At 44.6% G+C, this 21,142-nt stretch overlaps 1 protein-coding gene across 1 annotated transcript; it reads left to right on the top strand.

Moving 5' to 3' along the window:
- Positions 1 to 440: 440 nt before the first annotated feature.
- On the top strand, positions 441 to 20,665 carry COPZ1 (COPI coat complex subunit zeta 1). Its single transcript, XM_045553797.1, has 9 exons — positions 441 to 526; positions 10,970 to 11,038; positions 12,370 to 12,451; positions 13,082 to 13,173; positions 14,466 to 14,521; positions 16,199 to 16,276; positions 16,431 to 16,482; positions 18,085 to 18,123; positions 19,300 to 20,665. Exons 1-9 carry the CDS (start codon positions 509 to 511, stop codon positions 19,345 to 19,347), a joined length of 534 nt encoding a protein of 177 aa, XP_045409753.1. The 5' UTR covers positions 441 to 508; the 3' UTR covers positions 19,348 to 20,665.
- Positions 20,666 to 21,142: the final 477 nt, after the last annotated feature.

Genomic DNA, 21,142 nt, shown 5'->3' with positions numbered 1-21,142 from the left:
AGGGAGAGATAGGCGTGTTTGCCTCAGCAACTACCGATATCATGGACCTAATAGGGGCGCTGGGACTAGGGATTAGGGTATGATTCGGTCAGGAGAGGCCAGTGTTAAAGGCTAAGGAGACATAGCGCCCCCTAAAGGGAGTGCGGATTAAAGTCGCTAAATCAGCCCTCTAATATCACGTGCCCTTGGCCCTACCAATTGAAAATTAACAATCGCTTCCTCTGTTCCCCATGGAAACAACCCCCGCCCCACTGACCCTCCCACCCAAGTCAGTCGTGAGGTTTTGGCGTTTTATTGAGGGTTCAGGCTGACAATCAAGTACCTGAGCCTTCTGGCTGGACATCTTGCTTCCGCTAAGCAAGCTAGTACAATGATTGGTCAACAGAGCAATGGCTGGCTTATCCTTATCCAATGATCCTTATCCTGGGCGGGGACTAACGAGGACGTAGAGCCAATCAGCGGAGGCGTTGCTTTTGCGGCTCCACGTCGGCACCAGCTGCGGGGCAAGATGGAGGCGCTGATTTTGGTAGGATCCGGAGGGGCAGCGGAGATGCTGCGGTGTCCAGAAGGGCCGAGAGTCAGGGGTGCAGCCCGACTGAGATGGGGGGAAAGGGTGTTCTGGGCAATCCTCGGGAATTGAAGGTTCTGCTGGTCCCTGGAATAAGTGTGTGGCCTAGTGCAGGAGCTAAAGCCTCGGTTTAGAGTAGGAAGCCCTGCCGCAGAGAGAGGATAGAGTTGGTGGAAAGTTGGAGGGAGCACATGGAGTCCTTAGAATACATAGGATCATAAGCCTACTGGATTGGAGTCCTTCAGGTTACCCCTTATTTTTATCATTGTGGATGATATCCTGATTTGAATTTCCTCAAACCTCCAAACTCGCCCTAAATTGTAAGAGCAGAATACAGGTGTTTTGTCATCACAGGCGCTTCCTGATGGTTTTCAGAGTTTGACTCTCTCCTTTGATAATACTCTGTCATATTCCTGCAAAAAATTGTTTTCTCTTTACTTCGGTTTCTTGTTAATTCTGTTGTATAGGTTTGTCATGGTAAAGAATCAGTATTCGATCAAAGTTCTGGAATGCCTAATAGAGTTAGCATGAATTTGTGGAATGTTTTTCCAGACTCCTTATTCTGTTCTCCTTTTCCCTCTCCATTTAGACTTTAGGAATTCTTATTGTAGGATCTAGGATGCTCATTTCTCCCTCTTTGGTTACAAGAGAAGGGTGGTGGCTAGCGAGGTGTATTAATTCTCTTGTCCATATGATCCTTTTTTGCTTGTTCAAACAAAATACTTATTACACCTCTTTAGCGCTGGACCAGCGCATTTCTCTCAGAAGTGCCCTGTTTTGTAATTTGGAGAAGTGTGTGTGTGTGTGTGTGCGTGTGTGTGTGTGTGTGTGTGTGTGTGTGTGTGTGTGTAGTGTAGGAATTTAGCTCCCAGCCTCCTTCGTTAAGGGAGTTGAGTCCTAGGCCTCTTTTCAAAGGTTTCTTGTCTTTTATTTTCCTTCAGATCTCATGTGTGTACACATCCAGATCTTCGTCAGGTAAAAGAGAATAACAGGTTTTAATTACCCTTTCAAACTGTCAGAGATAATTCCTTCTCATAATATGGGTTGGTCAAGTCTAGGTAAAAAGCTTAAAATCTGAGTAGTTTTAATATTTTGTATGTCAGGCAGTTAACAAGTATTCTTAATTAAGTAGCAGACTAGGATGTATTTTAGGGAATTGCTTTCTTCGGAAGTTTTAGACTGTTCCCTTATGTTTATAAGGGAGCCCGCTTAGAGATAAAGGAATGAGGAAGATGATACTTGCGGAGCCCTTTTAACAATGGGTCTGTGTGTAGTGGTGAGTTGGGAGAGTTATATGTGAAAGTCTCTCCCACATTTTCTTTTCTCTTAGTTTTCTTGTCTTTGCTTCCTCAGTGAAGTCTATTTCAGCCTGCTTCTTCCTTATTCCTTCACTTTGTGCCTAAGATGCTGCATTCACAGATCCCTGCTAACTCGGTCAGATACCCCTGAACTTTGCTTTAAAAACCACACTGATGCTTTGTCATGAGGAGCCTATGTAATGGAGTTAGGGGAAACCAAGGTATGGGCAAAAGGGCTCGTTCAAGGACATACAATGTAAAAACTGTGATTAGATTTTGATTTCCTCATTCTTCCAGACCAAGTCTCTCTCTGATGTTACTGTAGGTTCTCTCATCATGGTCTTTCCACCTCTTTAATATTCAAAATTATCCTTTCAAGCATCAGTTATATGTTGGGGACAAAGCACCAACAGGTATCAATTCTTGTGCTGGTCTCCAGGGTTCTTGGGATAGTAAACTAGTATCCTCCTTCATCTTTGTCAACTCTTTCCAAAATTTTTTTTTCCTTTTTGCAATTTTGATTTATTTTGAGCCCCCAATTAAGAATATGTATCACTTTCCCATCATTCCAACCTTTTTCATCTGGAGTTTCGTGAGAGAAATAAATCCTAAGGCATTCATTGTATGTAATGAATCAACTTCTCTGTATCCACAGTGGCACTAGTTTTGTACCATCCTTGGGAGAAGTCAGAAAATAGTAATTTAAATAATTTTCTATATTCAGTGGTTCAGGAACCTTAGCTGAGAATCAGGGGATATTTCCTAAATTTCTATTTCTTTTCTTGCTGCCCACACATACTGGCCCACAAAATTTAGCTCCATCTGATTCACGATCACCTTTCTTCACTGCTCCTTGTTGTCTCATCCCCTCTTCTGTCTACTCAACAATATCTCCTGATTCTTACGTCTCTAATCTTCATTATGAAGAGTATGAGGAATCCCTGCATCTCACCTTATATCTCTACTGAGCTAGAGAGTTCACTGTGCCTGGATAGTGTTTAACAAGCCACTCCTTAGAGAGGCAGACTCCTTCTAAAGTTCGTTTAGGCTTCCCTTTTTTCCTTGTTTGGCTGGACTTTGGGGGCAATATGATTAAAGTATATTTTTCTATCCTCACCTCTACAAGGCACACAGCTACAGGATGTTGAGAAAAAGGGAAGGGTAAGCTAAAGGGGATCAAGAGGGGATCAGGAAGAACCATGGATCAAAGTTTGCATGGGTTGTGGAATTTGTAAATAACAATAGGTCCTTCATTTAAGTACCTTATAATGGGTCACGTTTCCTTCTTGAATTATGTAATCCAGGCCTAGCTTTCAAACTGATTCATCTCTTTCTCAGGTCTCCTTGTAGTCTCTAAAGAAAGAGACCTTTTTGACTCTTGCATTCCCAGGGCTTAAAAATAATGCTCTCAACCTTCATCTTTTGACTCAGCCTCCTCTCTCCTGCTCTTTCTGCTAGTTCTCCCTTTTTGAGTTGTGAATGCAGAGGGATCTCTGCAGGTCACTATTCTCCATTAATAACCTATGGAATCTTAAAGATAATGACTTATCCCCTTCCTCCTTTCCTCCTTTACTTTTTTCCCCTCAAAGCTGAATTACTCTAGCAGTCTAGATCCCTAAGTCTTTCTTCATAGGTTTCATTTTTTCAAATCCTCTATGGATTCACCTTCTGAGTGCTGTTCCACTGCTTTACAGACTAGTCTTCTAATTCTGTGCTTTTTCTCCCCTTAATCGTTTATCGTGCAACAATGACCAAATCCTGAATGCTAAGCCTCATTTGAAAATAAGGCCATCCAAAGTACACGAGGGTATGAGTATATATGGAGGAAGAAACTGCAGAATACATCAATGACTCTTAAAGGCTGATTTGGCTCCATGGCCTTCGCTTCCTGAATCATCTTAATGGGGCTTTTGTTAAATTCCTTTGGCACTAACAGTAGAGGTACTTGGCCTAAATGCCCCCTCCCCCTGCTCTGGGCAAAGGTATCAATTACATTAAGCCCCCAAAGCACTCCCATCTCGTTCCTGGCAGTCCCCTGTGCCCCTCTCCCAGCTGCGTCCTTGCTGGTGTCTGGCCCCTCCATTTCGTTAGGAGAAGCAATCTCCTCATTCCTGTGCTGTGGAGATATATTTCTCAGCTAGGGCGTGAGCAGTGCCAGCACTGCCCCCGGTGAGGTCCCTGGCAGCCATAAAAATTTTTATTGTGATTATGTTGGTGTCGGGGTGTCCATCTGGGTTATTGCACACCTAGTTTAATTGATTGAAGTTTAATTTATTGACACTTCAAATTAAATGATCAGAATAAACTGTGCTGTTACTCTGGCCGGCTTGTTTTAATGGTTGATTGCTGGAAGCAGACCTCGGCTTGAACTAAAACCCCCAAAGAGCAATTGATGCTGCTTCTAACTCTCCCCATGTCTTGCCCTCCAAGAAGACCTTGTTATAGATTTCCGACGTATTTATATATATTTTTTCCCTCTCCTTCACAGTGGTGGGAAAGAGTTGGTCCCTGGCAAGATATAAATTATATCAAAGGTCTAGGGGAGCTGTCACATGGCCAAAAGAGGAGGAGGGGGCCTCCACGTGAAGAAAACCAAACCCTTGAGAAGCCAGGTCTGCCCTGGGAGGCAGAGGATGAGTGCAATTACCCAGATATTTGAGGGAGCCTGGTGGCAGGTTTAGGGTCTTTTTCATCTGGATACTTGCTACTGTTTTTTATTTCACTCCATTGAGGGGACTTGGTTAGAGTCAGAAGATCGACAAGAAAACAAGTTGTGGAAAGGGGAACTAGAGAAGGCAAATAAAAGATGGAAAAGGAATAAAGAATCAGTACCTACTTACTGACTTGTGCTGAAAGAATTAGGAAGAGGGAAGACAGAGTGCCCACAGGGCAGCTGATGAAGATGGATTGGGAGGCTGAGTCCATGCACATTATAAGATGCTCATACTGGGAAGCACCTTCTCACATTCTGCCTTCCCTGTTTCTGGGCTGAACAGGTTTTCTCTCATATCAGATTATTAGAGGGATCTCTCCTAGTCTTAGATTCCCTAGCCTGTGTCATCTCTGGTAGTATTTGACCACCCCGTCTCTTCAGGAGGCCCTTTCTGTTGTATAACCTAAGTTATATATATGCTGCAGATGAAGCCTGTCTCATTTGGCTTTTTTATTTTCTTACTATCAGTGCAGATATCCCCATCCACAGCCAATTGGCTTGTATAACTCTGACACCCAATTTTCTCTAAGCACTTTTTCTATTGTGTAGTTTTACAGGGAGACTGAAACCAGAGAAGAGAGCAATTCTTCCTCAGGGTTGATTTGGGGGCATAAATAGACTGAAAATAACATAGAGGCTGTCAATTCAGTCTTTCAAAGACTAGTTTTTTGTTTTCAGGAGTAGATGTTGGGAGGGCAGAGGGATAAATCATGATACAAATCATGACCAAGGATGCATCAGAAATGGATCTAGTTCCATTTGATTTTTTCCTTTTCTGAGTGATATTTAAGTGGGGACTCCCGGATTAAACTGGGAAGGCAGGAAGTTCTAATGTTGTTCACAGGCCTCAGGTGTGGAGTACAGTCTAATACATCTCTCTTACTGGCAATGCTGTTTTGCCCCTCATTTGTGATTCTTCACTTCCATGATAGTTGAAGAATTAGAAGCCTGGTGTGGTGGCTCATGTCTTTAATTCCAGCACTTTGAGAAGCCAAGGTGGGAGGATTATTTGAGGCCAGGAATTTGAGAGACCAGCCTGGGCAATGTAGCAAGACCCTGTCTCTAAAATAAATCTAGAAATTGGCTGGGCATGGTGGTGTGGCCTGTGATTCCAGCTACTTGGGAGGCTAAGGCAGGAGGATCACTGGAGCCCAGGAGTTCAAGGCTGCAGTGAGTTATGATGGCACCACTGCACTCCAGCCTGGGCAACAGAGTGAGATGCCCCCCTGCAAAAAAATAATTAATTGATTTTAAAAAAAGAAAGAAAAAAGAATTAGGGGCTGTGTGACCCCTGGGCAACAAATTCTGCAGCAGACAGGCTTTCTGAATTTTAAGAAAGGACCTGAGACTTTGCATTTTTGAAGAACATGGGGCTTGGTTATCTTTGTCCTGCCCATTTCACAGTCACTAAATTCAGCCATTGAATGCTGGAAGGGTGTGGTGCTGACCTTTACTTACCCTGCTGGTTTTGGTTTCTCAATCATATTTATTAATTTATGAATGCCACACACACATTTATTGAAGTCATTACTGCGTGCCAGGCAGAGGAGAGGGGTGATTTACAAAAGTATCACTCATTTCCCCCTTTTTTCCTCCACCCTCCACACCATATTATTATCTTCAGAGAGAATCTCATTTAATTCTAAACCTGAGTCTATGAATCCTTGAAATCCTAAAAATTTGTGCATTTTACTGGGAACAAGGTCCATAGATTTCATCATGTCATCAAAGAGGTCTCCTGTAACTCAAAAAAGGTATTACCCTTAACTGATCTAGGTCAAGCCTCATTTCTCCTATGAAGAAGCTAAAAAAGGGAGAACTTGAGTTAACGGCTGATCCAGATATAAGGGTTGTGGGAGTTTCAAGACATTTTCTCCTGTACTGTTAGAACTCTTGGTGACTGTGCTTTCCACGCTTTGTATCTGTGTCAGGTAGGAAGATTCTTTTTAGGTGTCTCTTTCTGCCATCAGTTCTTCCTAATACACGTGTTCAGTTTCCTCTTTATAAATAATATTTGGTCTCGTGTCTGCTGAGTAATGTTTTATGCTACCTGTGGCTCCTATTTTTTTCTGAGCTGTGCTTCTTGAATCTAAGCTGGGTATGTGAAAACTGCTCTTCCCTGTCCAAGCCCTTAGCTAATTCGTTTCATCTGAAGTCCATAGGTTTGTGGCTGGCAAATTGGAGCCCTTAACCCCAGAGGAGCTTTTAAATTTAAAAAAGTTGGCACAGAGTCAGAGAGCAAAATACCTGCTGAGCCACGTGGAGCTGGAAATGGTATCTAGGAATTTCTCCTTCTAGTTTTTGCTGTCTTGGTTTTATTTTATAAATAGGATGAGAGAAGAGCATCTTGTTACAGTTTTTAATTGGTCAAGACCTATTGCCAAGTCAGGGTGCCCCCTTTTGGTATGGCTCTAAAGATTTCTTTTTAATTAGGGAATGACGAACTTTCCAGGAATCTTAGCCAGATTCTTACTTGTGATCTTTCAGCTCTGTGGATAGCATCCTCTAAATCCATGAAGGCTCCTTGGGTTTCTTTCTCCCCTAAATGAATCAGATAATTAATCTAGCTCTTAAATATACTGTCTACCTGCTCCAAACACTCTTGCCTCAAACTTTTGGTGGCTTATCAAGATTTTATCCTAGTGTTCTCTTACTGTACACATTGTGAATAGACTTAATTCAGTGGTTTTTCAGAGCCCATCTCTACTAGTTTGTCATTTATTTATTTATTTATATACACACCGTGGAATACCATCTACTAGTTTGTCTTATAAGACACACAAATAGAGACCTTTTATCCAGAGCTTCCTTCTTAAGTATTTTTGCTAATGACTGCAATCCTGAGGAAGCTGCAGGTCACCCAGAAGGCCCACAGGGGGCAGCACTGGGAATGACTCTGCCTCCAGTCTTCTGTGCGCTGGGGAGGTGGTTCTGGGAAATATTGATGTTTTTCATCAGGCTTCAGAAGCCTCTGATATCAAAGACTCATTTTCAGCAGTCTGGTTGCTTATTTGATAGTGTTTTCCTTGTCCTGAAGAGAGTATTCTAGTTTTCTTGATAATAAAAACATACATGAAAATCTGTCTAAGCCACCCAACCTCCCACAAACCAATCTGTCTATACCTCATTTCCAGGCACCATTAGCATTTGAGGTGAAGTTCTGTTATACACTCAGGCTGTGGCTCTCTGAAAGTCAGTGCATCACAGAACTTTGTCTCGAAAGCTTTCTAGCAGCTACCCATTTTGGGAGTGGGAGGGAAGAATAGACCTTTTAAATCCTTTGAATATGGCCCTAAGCTTATAGGATCTTTCTCAACAATCAGCATTTAATGTGTTACAAGGTCAAGCCTTGTCCATTGTCCAGGAAACCCATTTCTCAGTAGCTGGGAGTTATTTATAAACTTGCCCTTTGCAAAAACTTAAAATGAAATTACATTATCAGTAATGGCTTCTGGGGCCTTTAAACTGGCTGGTTTTATGGCATGAGGAGAACTCCTAGCCCTCCCCACTCCTGAGAGGTAAGGGCCCCAGGCTGAAGTGGAACCAGCTGCAGTCAGGAGGTGGCAGGAGAAGTAAAGGAGAAGCTGCTGGCTCTAGCTGTAGCAGAGTGGAGAATTAAGGCAGCATTTAAACTCTTGCCTAAATTCTCAGCTTTATTTAGTGTCGTTCTTCCTTTGGAAGTTTGAAATGAGCAGCCTTTTCTGCAATGCCTTCTTTCCCCTCTCAGAGCTCTAATAAGTCAAATCTGGTCTTTCTCCTTGCCTTCCTTAGCCTGTCTTTTATTCTTCCCAGGAAGATCCAGTATTTCTATTTTGGAGGATTCTTTGATAACATCTTCTATGAAGCCAGTGAAAAAAGCCAGGAGCAGAACCCAGGGATGTCTTTCTCTCCTTGCCAGTGTGGTTGTTTTAGGCATTCATACCCTGTTGGCCACAAAGGACATTGTCTGACTCTCCCAGTTGGCTGGTGGCCATTAGGGCTTTTCTTTTCTTTGGGTTCTGTGGATGCCAGACTCTATGACTGCAAGAACCACTTTCCTATGCCAGAGTAATGCCCAGTTTAAACTAATGGGCAGCTCTCTAAGGTTGTTGTGAATGTGGATAGAGGAACAAGCCAACAATTTCTAGGGGAAAAGTGGGAAAAATGATTTCTTCTAAATTTCCTTCCCTTTAGACTTCTCTTCTTCCATTACGGAAACTCATTCCCATTGATGTCTCCCTTTTGGTAAATTGAAGACCCAAGTTACTATAGAACTGAACCTGCTTAATGGGAAGATCTGTCTGTGAGGAATTAGGAGTTGGGAGAGCTGCTTCTGTTTGTGACCTTCTAGATTAGACTGTAGAGGACTTCCCTCTACTAGACAGCAGAGTTCTTTAGTTTGAGAGAAGAGTTCCTCCTGCCTTGTTTATTCCAGAGTATAATGTTTATAGGATGGGCATCCCTTAGGAGTATTTATCAGAGGAGAGATAAGATTGGTAGTAATATCACTCAAACTGGCCACACCAGAAAATCCGTTTAATACATTTACATGTGGAAGTCTAATTATAAAAAGTCCCCCTAGATGCTTACTGCATCAAGAAAATTTTACTTTGTTCTCAAATTTCCTTTATTCTCTCAATTATTCAACAAATATTGAGAGTTTAGTATATATCAGGCATTTTTCTGGATTGGTGGGATAAATCAGTGAACAGAACATAAAAATTACAGTCCTCAAGAATTCAAATGGTGGGGAAAGTGCTCCTTTTACTCCCATTTTTAATCCTCCCCTCCCCCAGCTAGGTTGGTTCTTTGAATGAAATGATAAACCTGGAGCCTCATGAAACAATTTACCTTTGTAGAGGCTGCAGTTTCTGGATCCCTGGCACTGATTCTTTCCTTCTCACTCTTGAATCTTTGTTAAACACATGCTTTTGTGTTTGGCCCCTGTCAGGACTGTGGGTTTCCTAAGGAAGGCCAGGAAAGAGGTAGCAAAGGCAACAACCTTGTCTCATAGCACAAGGGAGATCAATGGTAAGTAATGTCGATTAGAAAGTCAAGGAATAGGCTGGGCATGGTGGCTCATGCCTGTAATCCAGCACTTTGTGAGGCCCAGGAGGGAGGGCTACTTGAGGCCAGGAGTTCAAGACCAGCCTGGATAACAACATAGAGACCTCCTCTCTACAAAAAAAAAAGAAAAAAGAAAGAAAAAAAATTAGCTGGGCATGGTGGCACATGCCTGTAGTCCCAGCTACTGGGGAGGCTGAGGCAGGTGGGATTCTATGAGCCCAGGAGTTTAATGTTGCAGTGAGCTATGACCACACCACTGTATTCCAGCCTAGGCAACAGAGTGAGACTCTGTTAAAAAAAAAAAAAAAGTCAGGGAATGTGAAGCTGCAAACACCTTCCATACCCATATCAATGTCTCCTCTCCCTTCCAGTTTTTCCTCTCCTGCTGGTTTTCTAGAAGTTGCAGTGATAGAGGAGAGAGCACACCAGACCCCCACAGCTTTTGCAAAGTGATAAGCTTGCAGTTCAAAAAGGGAGTTGAGTGTTACCATTAAGACTGAGGCCGAGATTCCTTTTCAAGAGCCAATATCCTCAATTTGATTCTTTTTTTTTTTTTTTTTTTTTTTGAGACAGAGTCTTGCTCTGTCACCCTGGGTAGGGTGCAGTGGCATCATCGTAGCTCACTGCAACCTCAAACCCCTGGGCTCAAGTGATCCTCTTGCCTCAGCCTCCCAGAGTGCTAGGATTACAGGTGTAATTCAGGTTAGTTTATGTCCTAGGAAGTTAAGTAGTAGTGATTAGGGTATAATGAAGGAATTGGAGATCATAGGAGAGGTTTTGGAAGATAGCTGTCTTACTAGGCTGCATTCAGGACTGGGTGTGCTCCGTACACTCATTTCCCTCTGCTCAGTGTGTGGGTGGTTTAGAGAAGGCTTGCTTTATGCCTCTGCATTGCTACTGCATTGGGACTGCAGAAACTTCCAAATATACTAGGGCATTCAACCCTATTTTCAAATGGCCTTGTGCAGTGCCTATTAATTAATCTGATCACATTCCATACCCACCTGTGCATGGGAGACCAAGGAAGGAGGTTAATTTGGAAAATAACTGTACTATAATAACAGCATGACCTATCTTGATTAAACTCCCTGTGAATCAGAGAAATTGTTTCTCTGATGCTGCTTTGTAGTCTTTTGTTGAAATGCTCTCTCCTTCAATTCAGTTTACTTAGCACTTGATCACTGTCAATGGGATATGTCAAAATCTAACCATGTTGGGGTGGGGGACATATAGAGGCACCTCTGTATGCCTTGTAGCCCAGTGGGTTGAAGGGAAGGTGTCTGGTTTGCCAGGTGTCTGGTAGTGGGACCCTTCAGGACTGAAGGTATGTTCATATCTCTTCAGGAACCCTCCCTGTATACTGTCAAAGCCATCCTGATTCTGGACAATGATGGAGATCGACTTTTTGCCAAGGTGAGATTCCCTTTGAAATTAGTTTAGGAGCAGGACAAAGACTTATTCTGAGATTTGAATCTTGGAACTGATCATATTAACTCACATTCCTTGATAGTATAATTTTGAGAATTTTTCCATCTTGCCTTGACTACTCCAGATAAAACCTAAGTTTTCTTCTGCCCTTTAGTTGCCCTGCTTGCCTACTTGCTGTCCTCAGACTTTGACCTCCTTTTTTAAAATCAGCATTAGGATAGGAAAAGCTTTGGAACCTTGGTTCCTAACAAAGCCGTATCTAGACATCACAGGCAGCCTGCCCATGTCCGTCACTCCTGTCCCCTTCCCTTCTACCTTGTCAACCTGCCTGGGTATTTCCAGGGTATTCTCTTGCAGTTACAGGGTTCCAATCCTAGGTCTACAGTTATCATCAAGCTTGTTTCCCAGGGTGATGTTTCCAACTTTGGATCTATTGAAAGAGAGAGGAAAGGACAGCACTCTCCTTTCCCTCCATATTCTCCCCCTCCTGTAGAAATTTCTTCTGTCCCTGGTGTATTAACTCCGGGCGAGCATAGCATAAATCAATCAGCAGGTAGAGATTAGTTTAGAATTCACCAGCTGTTCCTTCCTGTAATTGGATGTAACTATGCAGGACACCTTTTGAAACAGTTATCCAGTTACTAAATGCCAGACCTGTCATAGGTCTTCAGCTGACTGCGACGGATTAGCCCCTAAAGAGCAGAGCGATTTAGCAGCCAGCATCTCCGCCCCCTTGCCAGGGAGAGCCTGAGAGTGGGCTAAGTGATGTGCTAGGTTGCCTCCTGGTTCTTTTAGTTTGCAGAAAAGAAAGCTAAGGTATAAAAGACAATAGGGCAGGGTTTGCCTTTCTGTGGTGGAGGTTTTTGCAGCCTTTCCCCATTCCTCAGCTTCGTACAGTTGAGGGAGGGCCTAAAGGAAGTGTTCTCTGCTTCTGGTGTTTTGAGTATTCTCTGGCACTGCTCCATGACATGGGGTAGCTCCTAGGAAGCACTTGATGAGAATGGTCTTAGGAGCACTCTTCTAGAATGCAGACAGGAGCAGAGCCTTGGCATAGGGCTGTAGGCCTCTCCCCTCAGATAGTCTTAGAAATGTGAGGTGGGATTGCTTACAGCAGGGTCTTTAGTTTTTATTTTTTAATTTGATTATTCACTGTCCATTCCCTGCCTCTGTAATCCTTCCTCCTCCATGTCAATATTTCTCCCTTGCCCCATGCCTTGAAGGAGAGAAATCTGAGATCCTGGTGTAAAACATAGTCACTAATCATTCTGGGCTTCCAGCTCTAATGACCTAACCCTGTCTGCTTTCCCTCTGACCAGTACTATGATGACACCTACCCCAGTGTCAAGGAGCAAAAGGCATTTGAGAAGAACATTTTCAACAAGACCCATCGGACTGACAGTAGGTCATTTTCCTTTCACTACTCCCTGTGTTGGGGGGAACCATGTGGTGGGAAGAGGGTGGCTGCAGGACTTTGCAGAAAGGATAAAATGACTCTCCCTCCTTTTTCTCTTTTTTTCCTCCTCCCCTCATATAATAAACTCTTCAGAAATGTAATGGGGAGGTGAGTGTACCTCACGCGGGAATACCGTGCTGGAAGGTTGGCTGTTAGCTACCTGTCTAGTCCCTGGATTTATGAGCCTCACTTGACAAATTTAACTGCAGCTCTGCTTATTGTACCGCATCCATTAGGGCAGGTAAATGGAAGTCTGTAAAGGTGACCGCTCTGCATTTTCACCTCCGAAGGATCGACTAGTATCCTGTCTCATATACAAGGAGGGAAATAAGTGTAGTGGGCAGGAGGAGGGGAGGGGGTGCTTAGTGGAGAAGATACATTTAGACTCCCCCAAGTTTATACTTCTCTCTTCCTGCTACTACCCAAAAAGAACAGATCAACCTCAGTAGGTTATTACAATCTGCCTTACCTCAGCCCAAAACAGCTGGATACCAGGAGTTCGTGGTAACTCCTTCTATCCTGCATCCTTATTTCAGGCCACCCACTGTTTCCACCTTTTTTCCCCTCCCCACCAGGTGAAATTGCTCTCTTGGAAGGCCTGACAGTGGTATACAAAAGCAGTATTGATCTCTATTTCTATGTGATTGGCAGCTCCTATGAAAATGAGGTGAGAATCCCCACCCCTCTTTGCTATGTCTGATTCTACTTCCTAAACCACTGGCAGTACATAGCCACTGGTTTGGGGGCCTGGTAGAGCCACATTCTCTGCTTCACAAACATGGGCCAGCAAATGAATCAGCCTAGAAAGGACGTTTTCTCAGATCTATCTTTTATCTCCGTGTGGTAAACTCCATATATACATTAATATCCCTTCCCCAGATAGTATAGTGTTTTTTAAGATAGATTTCTAAGGCATGGTCAAGGTTGCGGGATGGGAGCAGGGAATACTTGCTCCTGCTATGAAGGGTCCATACCTGAGTTTGGGTCAGTTAGCCAACACCCTGGGGTCATGTTGAAGCCATACTTCTGAATGGGTCACTTGAGAAGACTGTGGGTATAGTCCTAACTTGCTTCCTATATGCAGGAAAAGCTATTTGCCTCAGGTAGCAACTTCTAGGAGAGTAAATAAGTAAAAATAAGCCCCCAGGTCATTTGAGGCAGAAGTAAACGTGTGAGAGAATCAACTCTTACTGAGCTCCTATTATTGCTATAAGTGCTTTGTAAAATACATTTGTTTGTTTGTTTTAAGAGGCAGGTGGGGAGGGAGTGTCTGGCTGTGTTGTGCAGGCTTGTCTCTAACTACCTACCTAACTACACCTCAGCCTCCCAAGTAGCTGGAATTACTGGCACCTGCCTGGCTTAAAATGCATTGTTATTTCAACTTTGCACATTTCTATGAATTGTAGAAGAACATTAGTGCCTTTGTTTTACAGATGAGGAAACCAAACCATGAAGAACCGTATAAAATTACTTGTATTTGACAATTGTAAAACTACAAAAGTGGCAGTTTCATGTGGTTCAACCTAATAACTTTCTCAGGGTCACACATGTAGAAAATGGCTCGGCTGGGATTCAAGCCCAGATCTATCTGACTCAAAATCTCATGCCCTTTCCACTAACTCTGCAGCCTTCCTCTGACCTCAGTTATTGCTTGGTTAATGATTTCTCTACCCTGAGACATCAGGTAACACATATGCAGTTGGTAAAGACATGTAGAGGACTATGACAGCAAAGGTCTGTTTGAACTTTTGGCTAAAAGAGATGTCAAATTGTAGGATCATATAGCAGAATTTATTTCTGTGAGAAATCACAGGTCCTCTTCCTGTGTGCTCTCACTTCCACCTTATGTTTTTTGTCCTTTGTGAAAGCCTGTGTCTTTTGAGGCTTAATGAATTAAAGGGTTTTGTTTTTAGATAGAGCTTTCAGGGCATTGAACTTTATCCTTCTGTCTACCAACAGCTGATGCTTATGGCTGTTCTGAACTGTCTCTTCGACTCACTGAGCCAGATGCTGAGGTGAGCAGGCCATTCTTGACATCGGTTTGGGAGAGAAAGTAACTATTCTTCAGGCCCAGGGATTTGTGGGGGATTGGCAGAGGCTCCAGGGAGTTGATGTAGTTTAAGAAGTTGGGCTTATTATTTCAGAGTAATTCATGCTGATAGGGAGGATTGGATAGAGAGCATGTCCTTCCCATATACATCTCTTACTAAGGAAGGGGATTAGGAGGGAGCAGAATCTTCACCTCCGTGTCTACTCTTGTAATCCCCTGTGGCTCTGTCAAAGTTCTCAGCACCCTCAAGGTGTTTTCCTGGGCTCCATTCTTTACATTAGAAATAGGGAAAGGGCAAGCAGAAAAAGTATCCCAGATGAAGCATCGGTACCTTGGGAATGAAAGCAGCACTCGAAATTTTCAGTTTTAGCCCCGAGTTTTTCCTTTTTATAGAATAGAACAATGTGCCATTTGCCCTCCTCCCTTTCCACCTACCCACTAGCCCTCTGGTCTCCATGTAGATGGGCAATAGAATAAATACAAGATACTTTTCCTGGCTGGGTGCGGTGGCTCACGCCTGTAATCCTAGCACTCTGGGAGGCCAAGGCGGGTGGGTCGCTCGAGGTCAGGAGTTCGAGACCAGCCTGAGCAAGAGTGAGACTCCCGTCTCTACTAAAAATAGAAAGAAATTAGCTGGCCAACTAAAATATATATAGAAAAATTTAGCCGGGCATGGTGGCGCTTGCCTGTAGTCCCAGCTACTTGGGAGGCTGAGGCAGTAGGATTGCTTAAGCCCAGGAGTTTGAGGTTGCTGTGAGCTAGGCTGATGCCACGGCACTCACTCTAGCCAGGGCAACAGAGTGACACTCTGTCTCAAAAAAAAAAAAAAAAAAAAAAAAAGATACTTTTCTTGAAAACATCCAGGGCTCTGAATTTCATTCCCCCGGCAGCTCCCAAGTGAACCCAGTACAGACGGCCATCCGGAGCAGAACAGCAGGCGCTCTCAGGCCTGCAAAATCAGCAGGGCAAATGGCTCAGATTTCCTCAGGAAGAGGATAATTTATTTCTTAGCCAGGTAGAATGAATAGACTTCATTTCGGGTAATCTAGTGAAAGAGTCAAACTGACGGATGTGACAGGCCACATGCACCAACCACCGGATCTGAGGCTGGTGTATGCAGACCCTGACTGTTCCCCAGCCCCCTTGTTGAGCTTCTTTTCAGGGCCTGAGCAGAGCTGGTAAGGGAGGAGGAGGAGGGGAGCAGAAACATGCTTTGGAGGTTTGTCAGAGCTTGAGTGCAAATAGGGTTTGCATTCAACCCCTTGCCACTTCTTGCAATCTCCAGATTGAGTCTTTGCTCTGTTTATTTCCTTTTTCCACCCACTGATGTCAGTGTTTATGAGCAATATCATGAACAGCCTCATGGCAGGTAGGAAAGAAATAATAGCTGTGGATAATCAACCATTGAATAGTCAGAATTGACTATTTTTTGAATTTCCAGAAATCCCTGATCCTTACTCAGCAAACAAGAGTAGGAAGGGGTTTAGAGTGGATTAGCTAAAAAGTTCTTCAGCTTATTTACTTCTTTGTCTGTGTGGTTGGTGGAGACATTTATTGGTCTAGTTTAGGATCCCTGATTCAGACAATGTCCTGGGATTCCTGTCACACATAGGCTGGTTTTTCTTTTCTCTTGGGGATGCAGGAAAAATGTAGAAAAACGAGCTCTGCTGGAGAACATGGAGGGTCTCTTCTTGGCTGTGGATGAAATCGTAGATGGAGGGTGAGTTCTCTGACCTCCCTGGATCTGGGGTGAGGGGGTGGGGTAAACTGCCCCTGTCTTAAGTCAAGCAGGCTGAGTGGCCAGAGGTCCTGTCCCCACAGTAAGTTGGTCTTTCAGGACAGAGTTAAGAATGATCTCTTCTTTGTCTTTGTAGAGTGATCCTAGAAAGTGATCCCCAGCAAGTGGTACACCGGGTGGCATTAAGGGTAAGCAAGAATGTGTTTCCTTGCGTCCCCCCTTCTATTCACAAATAACCCTCCGGAGCCAGACCTGCTGAATGTGTCTATGGGTCAGGGCTTACAGAATATATACAGTCTTCTCTTTTCCTTTCAAATACATACAGCTTTCTCCTCCCTTCCTTTCTCATTGTCCCAAAGAAGGGAAGCAGAAGGAACTTATTTCTGCCCCTAACATGGTGCCTAGCATCATCTCATACAATCTTTGCACAAAGTGGACATTTAATACATATTGAATGAATGATGAAATAAAACAGACTGTAATATGCATGGTTCTGAAACTATAAAAGAACTTGAAGTTGGCTTATTCCCTTTGGGGATGGATCCAATCATCTGAGGCAGAGGAGCGCCTTTCTTGTCTTTTAAAATCTTATGTAACTGAGGGTAATACCTATCCATCAGAAAGTACTTATTTGCTAGAAGCTCAGTCCTCTTTGGTGTTAGTGATATCAGAAAGGGGCCTCTGGCTGGGCGCGGTGGCTCACGCCTGTAATCCTAGCACTCTGGGAGGCTGAGGCGGGCGGATTGCTTGAGCTCAGGAGTTTGAGACCAGCCTGAGCAAGAGCGAGACCCTGTCTCTATTAACAAAATAGAAAGAAATGATCTGGACAACTAAAAATATATAGAAAAAATTAGCCAGGCATGGTGGTACATGCCTGTAGTCCCAGCTACTCGGGAGGCTGAGGCAAGAGGATCGCTTGAGCCCAGGAGTTTGAGGTTGCTGTGAGCTAGGCTGATGCCATGGCACTCTAGCCTGGGCAGCAGAGCGAGACTCTGTCTCAAAAAAAAAAAACAAAAAAAAAGACAGGGGCCTCTGAGTTAACCATAGGTCTCTGAGTCTGCTGGGGAGACAATGGTAGTTGCAGAGAGAGCCCACTAGCAAATTGTGGGGGTGCAGAGACATCTGAGCAAAGCAAACCTTTCCGTTCACAGAATGTCCTGGCTCTGACCTCTACAGAGTGAAGGCTGACAGTGCTGGGTAATGGGAAATCTTCTCCCTTAACTGCAGTGGGCTCCATTTGCATAGTTTAATCTTCTCTTCTAACATATGTCTCTGTGTGGCAAGAGAGAGGGCCCCCTCAACTCCCCCTTTCTCTTCTCAGGCTGCTGTTGCAGCAGTTTATTTCTTCAAATTAACATGCTGTCGTTACCCATCAGGCCTTGCGGGATCTGTTAAACTACCCCTGGCTCCCCCTCATCCTTTCCCTAGCGATATTGATATTCAGGGAAGGTCTTCTCTGACTAGGTAATCGGGTCCCCCACCCCCAAGTTGAGAGAGCAGCATCAGATAACCTGATGATTACTTGGAATGCAGTAAATCTTTTAAGAAGTCCTCCTGCTTCAAAATGGAGGATGGATAAAATGACTCTTTTTTTGGGTCCCTCTGGCCCATGGTCCCTTTGGCCAAGTAAAATTGTGGCTGTACTAATCCCTAAAAAGGACGGAGAAGTTTAGCAAATCTGCACTTTGCTGCAGTTTAAAGGATCACCTTTTTCTTCTCTATACTCAGACTCCAATCAGGTCTTACTCTAGCTTTCTCCCACACTAAATGTTTGTCTCTCTGTGCCATAGGGTGAAGATGTCCCCCTCACGGAGCAGACTGTGTCTCAGGTATGACTTTCTCCCTTCTTCCTTTCTAGATGGATTGGGTCACTAAAGAGGCTAGAATAGGCCGGGCGCGGTGGCTCACGCCTGTAATCCTAGCACTCTGGGAGGCCGAGGCAGGTGGATCACTCGAGCTCAGGAGTTCAAGACCAGCCTGAGCAAGAATGAGACCCCGTCTCTACTAAAAATAGAAAAGAAATTATACGGACAGCTAAAAACATATATATATATATATATATATATATATATATATATATAGAAAAAAATTAGCCGGGCATGGTGGTACATGCCTGTAGTCCCAGCTACTCGGGAGGCTGAGGCAGGAGGATTGCTCGAGCCCAGGAGTTTGAGGTTGCTGTGAGCTAGGCTGATGCCACGGCACTCTAGCCTGGGCAACAGAGTGAGGAAAAAAAAAAAAGAGGCTAGAATAGCATTCCACCTCTACCTGCCAGGTCTGAATGAGACTAGAGGACTGAAGACACATCTTCGATCCCTCTTATTCCTGAGAACTGGGACTCATATAGCCAGACACTCCCTACCCCCACTCCCAACTCCTCTCCCAGTTTCTTGTGAGCAGTGGCTGTCAGCTTTGCTCTGTACTCTTCAAACCCTCCCTGCCTGATGCCTCATTCAGTGATTTATTCCTCAGCAGAGGCTTGCCTTAAGCAGATGGTCTGTGTGCATGTGGGTATGCTCTCTCTCTCTTTCTCTTATTATTCAAATGAGGGCTAAGCTGGAAATGCATATTCCAGAATATATGCAGCTTTTGCAGATCCATCTTGCTACCTTGACTGCAGATAGATTGTCTACCTGATGCAGGGGGCAAGGGAGGGGTTCTGTTTTCCACCCACTTGGAATTTTTGCCAAGAAGTCCGTCTGGATGTGGTAACCACCCCCTGCCTTTTTAACATATGTCTAATAACCCCCAGTTTTTTTCTTTCCTCCCAGGTATACCTCTTCTCTCTTCAGCCCCCCAGTAGATTTGAATTTTTTTGGAATTTCCCAAACTGAAAATCCTCTAGGGCCTTAGAGAGCTTCTTCCCATTCCTCTACCCTTGAGGATTTTCTATTCCCCATTCTTCTAAGGAAAGGGAAGGCAAGTGAGGGGAAGGAGATCCCCAACCCCCGTCCCCACCATGGACCCTCAGCAAGCCTCCCTCAATGCTGCCCTTGTCTCTGCAGGTGCTGCAGTCAGCCAAAGAACAGATCAAGTGGTCACTCCTTCGGTGAAGACCTCACTGTTCCTGGCTCCTCAACCGCCTAAAAAAAAAGCCACGTCTGCTGTGAATTCTCATCCAGTCCCCCAACTGATACTCTCAGGGCCATCTTAGGGATCATAGGGATCCTTAAATCTCCATCCTGTCTGTGGTGGTCCCCTCCCAACCCCTAAACTCCCTACACACTTCCCATTCCTTCTCACTCTTTGCAGTACTGGGAGTAAAGCTCCCAGCAGGCTTGGATACAGGGCAGGGGAAGCACCCTCTTCCTATCTAGGCTGGATCATGCTCCCATGCTCTCCTACCCCCTTATTTTCTCCTTGACTTCTGTGCTCTTTGCTATAGCTACACTTCAGATCAAAGCAGGAGAAAGAATGTGCTGAGTGTTTTCCTGCCTTTGCCTTTGCCCAGCCATCATCCCAAGAGCCCATATGTCCAGCAAGGGGAGGGAGAGAGAATTCTTTTTTATAGAATGAGTGGGGGTGGGGATGAATAGGGATGTATCCAGTATCAGCCGCAGCCCCCGTTACGGGCCTCAGCATTTTCTCCTATTCCTTCTTACTGACCTGTCTTCCACCTTGGAAAAGAGATTGGGAATAGCTTATAGGGAGGGGACAGAGTGAGAGAAACAGTGATTTAAATTTTATTGGATAGACTTTATAAATTCATTCCTCTATCCTCATGCTGGCAAATAGCTTCAAAACTGCTGTGGTGAGTGTCCATCTCTTGGTCGGCTACCTCATGGGATCTTTGCATGGTTCGTCCTCTCTGTGTCCCGGAGCAAAGCCAGTCCCTGGGACTAAAATTCCATTTTAATCTTGGGAAGAAAAGTTTCTGCTCAGAACTGGAGAAAGTGGAATTTATGACTTGGGCCTCTAGGCTCTGTTGGTTCCCTCGGCTCCCCCACATGCATTTACTCCTTTGCCTTGGGTCTGCAATCTGCTGCTTAACCCTGTCCTCTCTCTGCCTCAACCTTACATCCAAGTAGTGGGTCTGGGCTGTACCCCCTAGGTTGCTGAGAGTGCCGCCTTTCTTCATAAAACCTTTGGGATTTGGATTTCCCCAGGAAGATGGAGAATGGAATACCCACTCTTGTGTCTAATCTTTCCCCTGGACCCAAAACTTCCTCCCCACAAAAATGTCTTAACCTTCCTGAGATTTAAGCATTCTACCCCACCCACTAACTGCCAGTTCTTTAACACTGAAGTGGGGTAGACAACTGGGCATACTTAAGGGGGCATCTTTGTGTAAGAGATGTATGGAGCCAGGAGATAGCCACCCTCCTATACTGCTCTGTGCAAAAAGGAATAAAACAGATTTCTTTTTCCAAACTGCCTTTGTGTGATGTTTCTTTTCCTCTTCCTCTCTTTTTGGCAGCTACCCCTATTCCTCTAGCCGCCCCCCTCATTCCCCATCTTATAATATTTCTTCCCTGCTACCTCAGAGACTCTCCAGCAATCCCCCCCATCCCTAATTTACGGGGCTGTTTGCCTCCTTGGCATCTCTCCGTCCCCTCGCCTGGAAATTGGCGCCAGGGGTGGGGTGGGGATGGTATTTTCTCAGTGGGAGTCCCAGGGAACCGAGTTCTTCCCCCACCACCCCCAAAGCCAGCTGCCTGGGCTCCCGCCTCAGCCATTAGTAACCCGGAGACGCGCACCTGCGTGGGGGCTCTCCTCCAGCCCCTGCTCCCTTCCTGCACCTCCCACGCCTGCTCTGAAACGGCGCTGAGCGGGTTATTTATCGGAGCCAGTGCTGCTCCAGAAGGTCAGGACGGTGGTGTAAATAACCTCTTCTCGCCATTTCCCCGT

Source organism: Lemur catta, chromosome 6, assembly GCF_020740605.2.
Source record: "Lemur catta isolate mLemCat1 chromosome 6, mLemCat1.pri, whole genome shotgun sequence".
Lineage (NCBI taxonomy): Eukaryota > Metazoa > Chordata > Mammalia > Primates > Lemuridae > Lemur > Lemur catta.
Note: the sequence above shows the minus strand (reverse complement) of the source record. Positions and strands in the feature narration are given on the sequence as shown.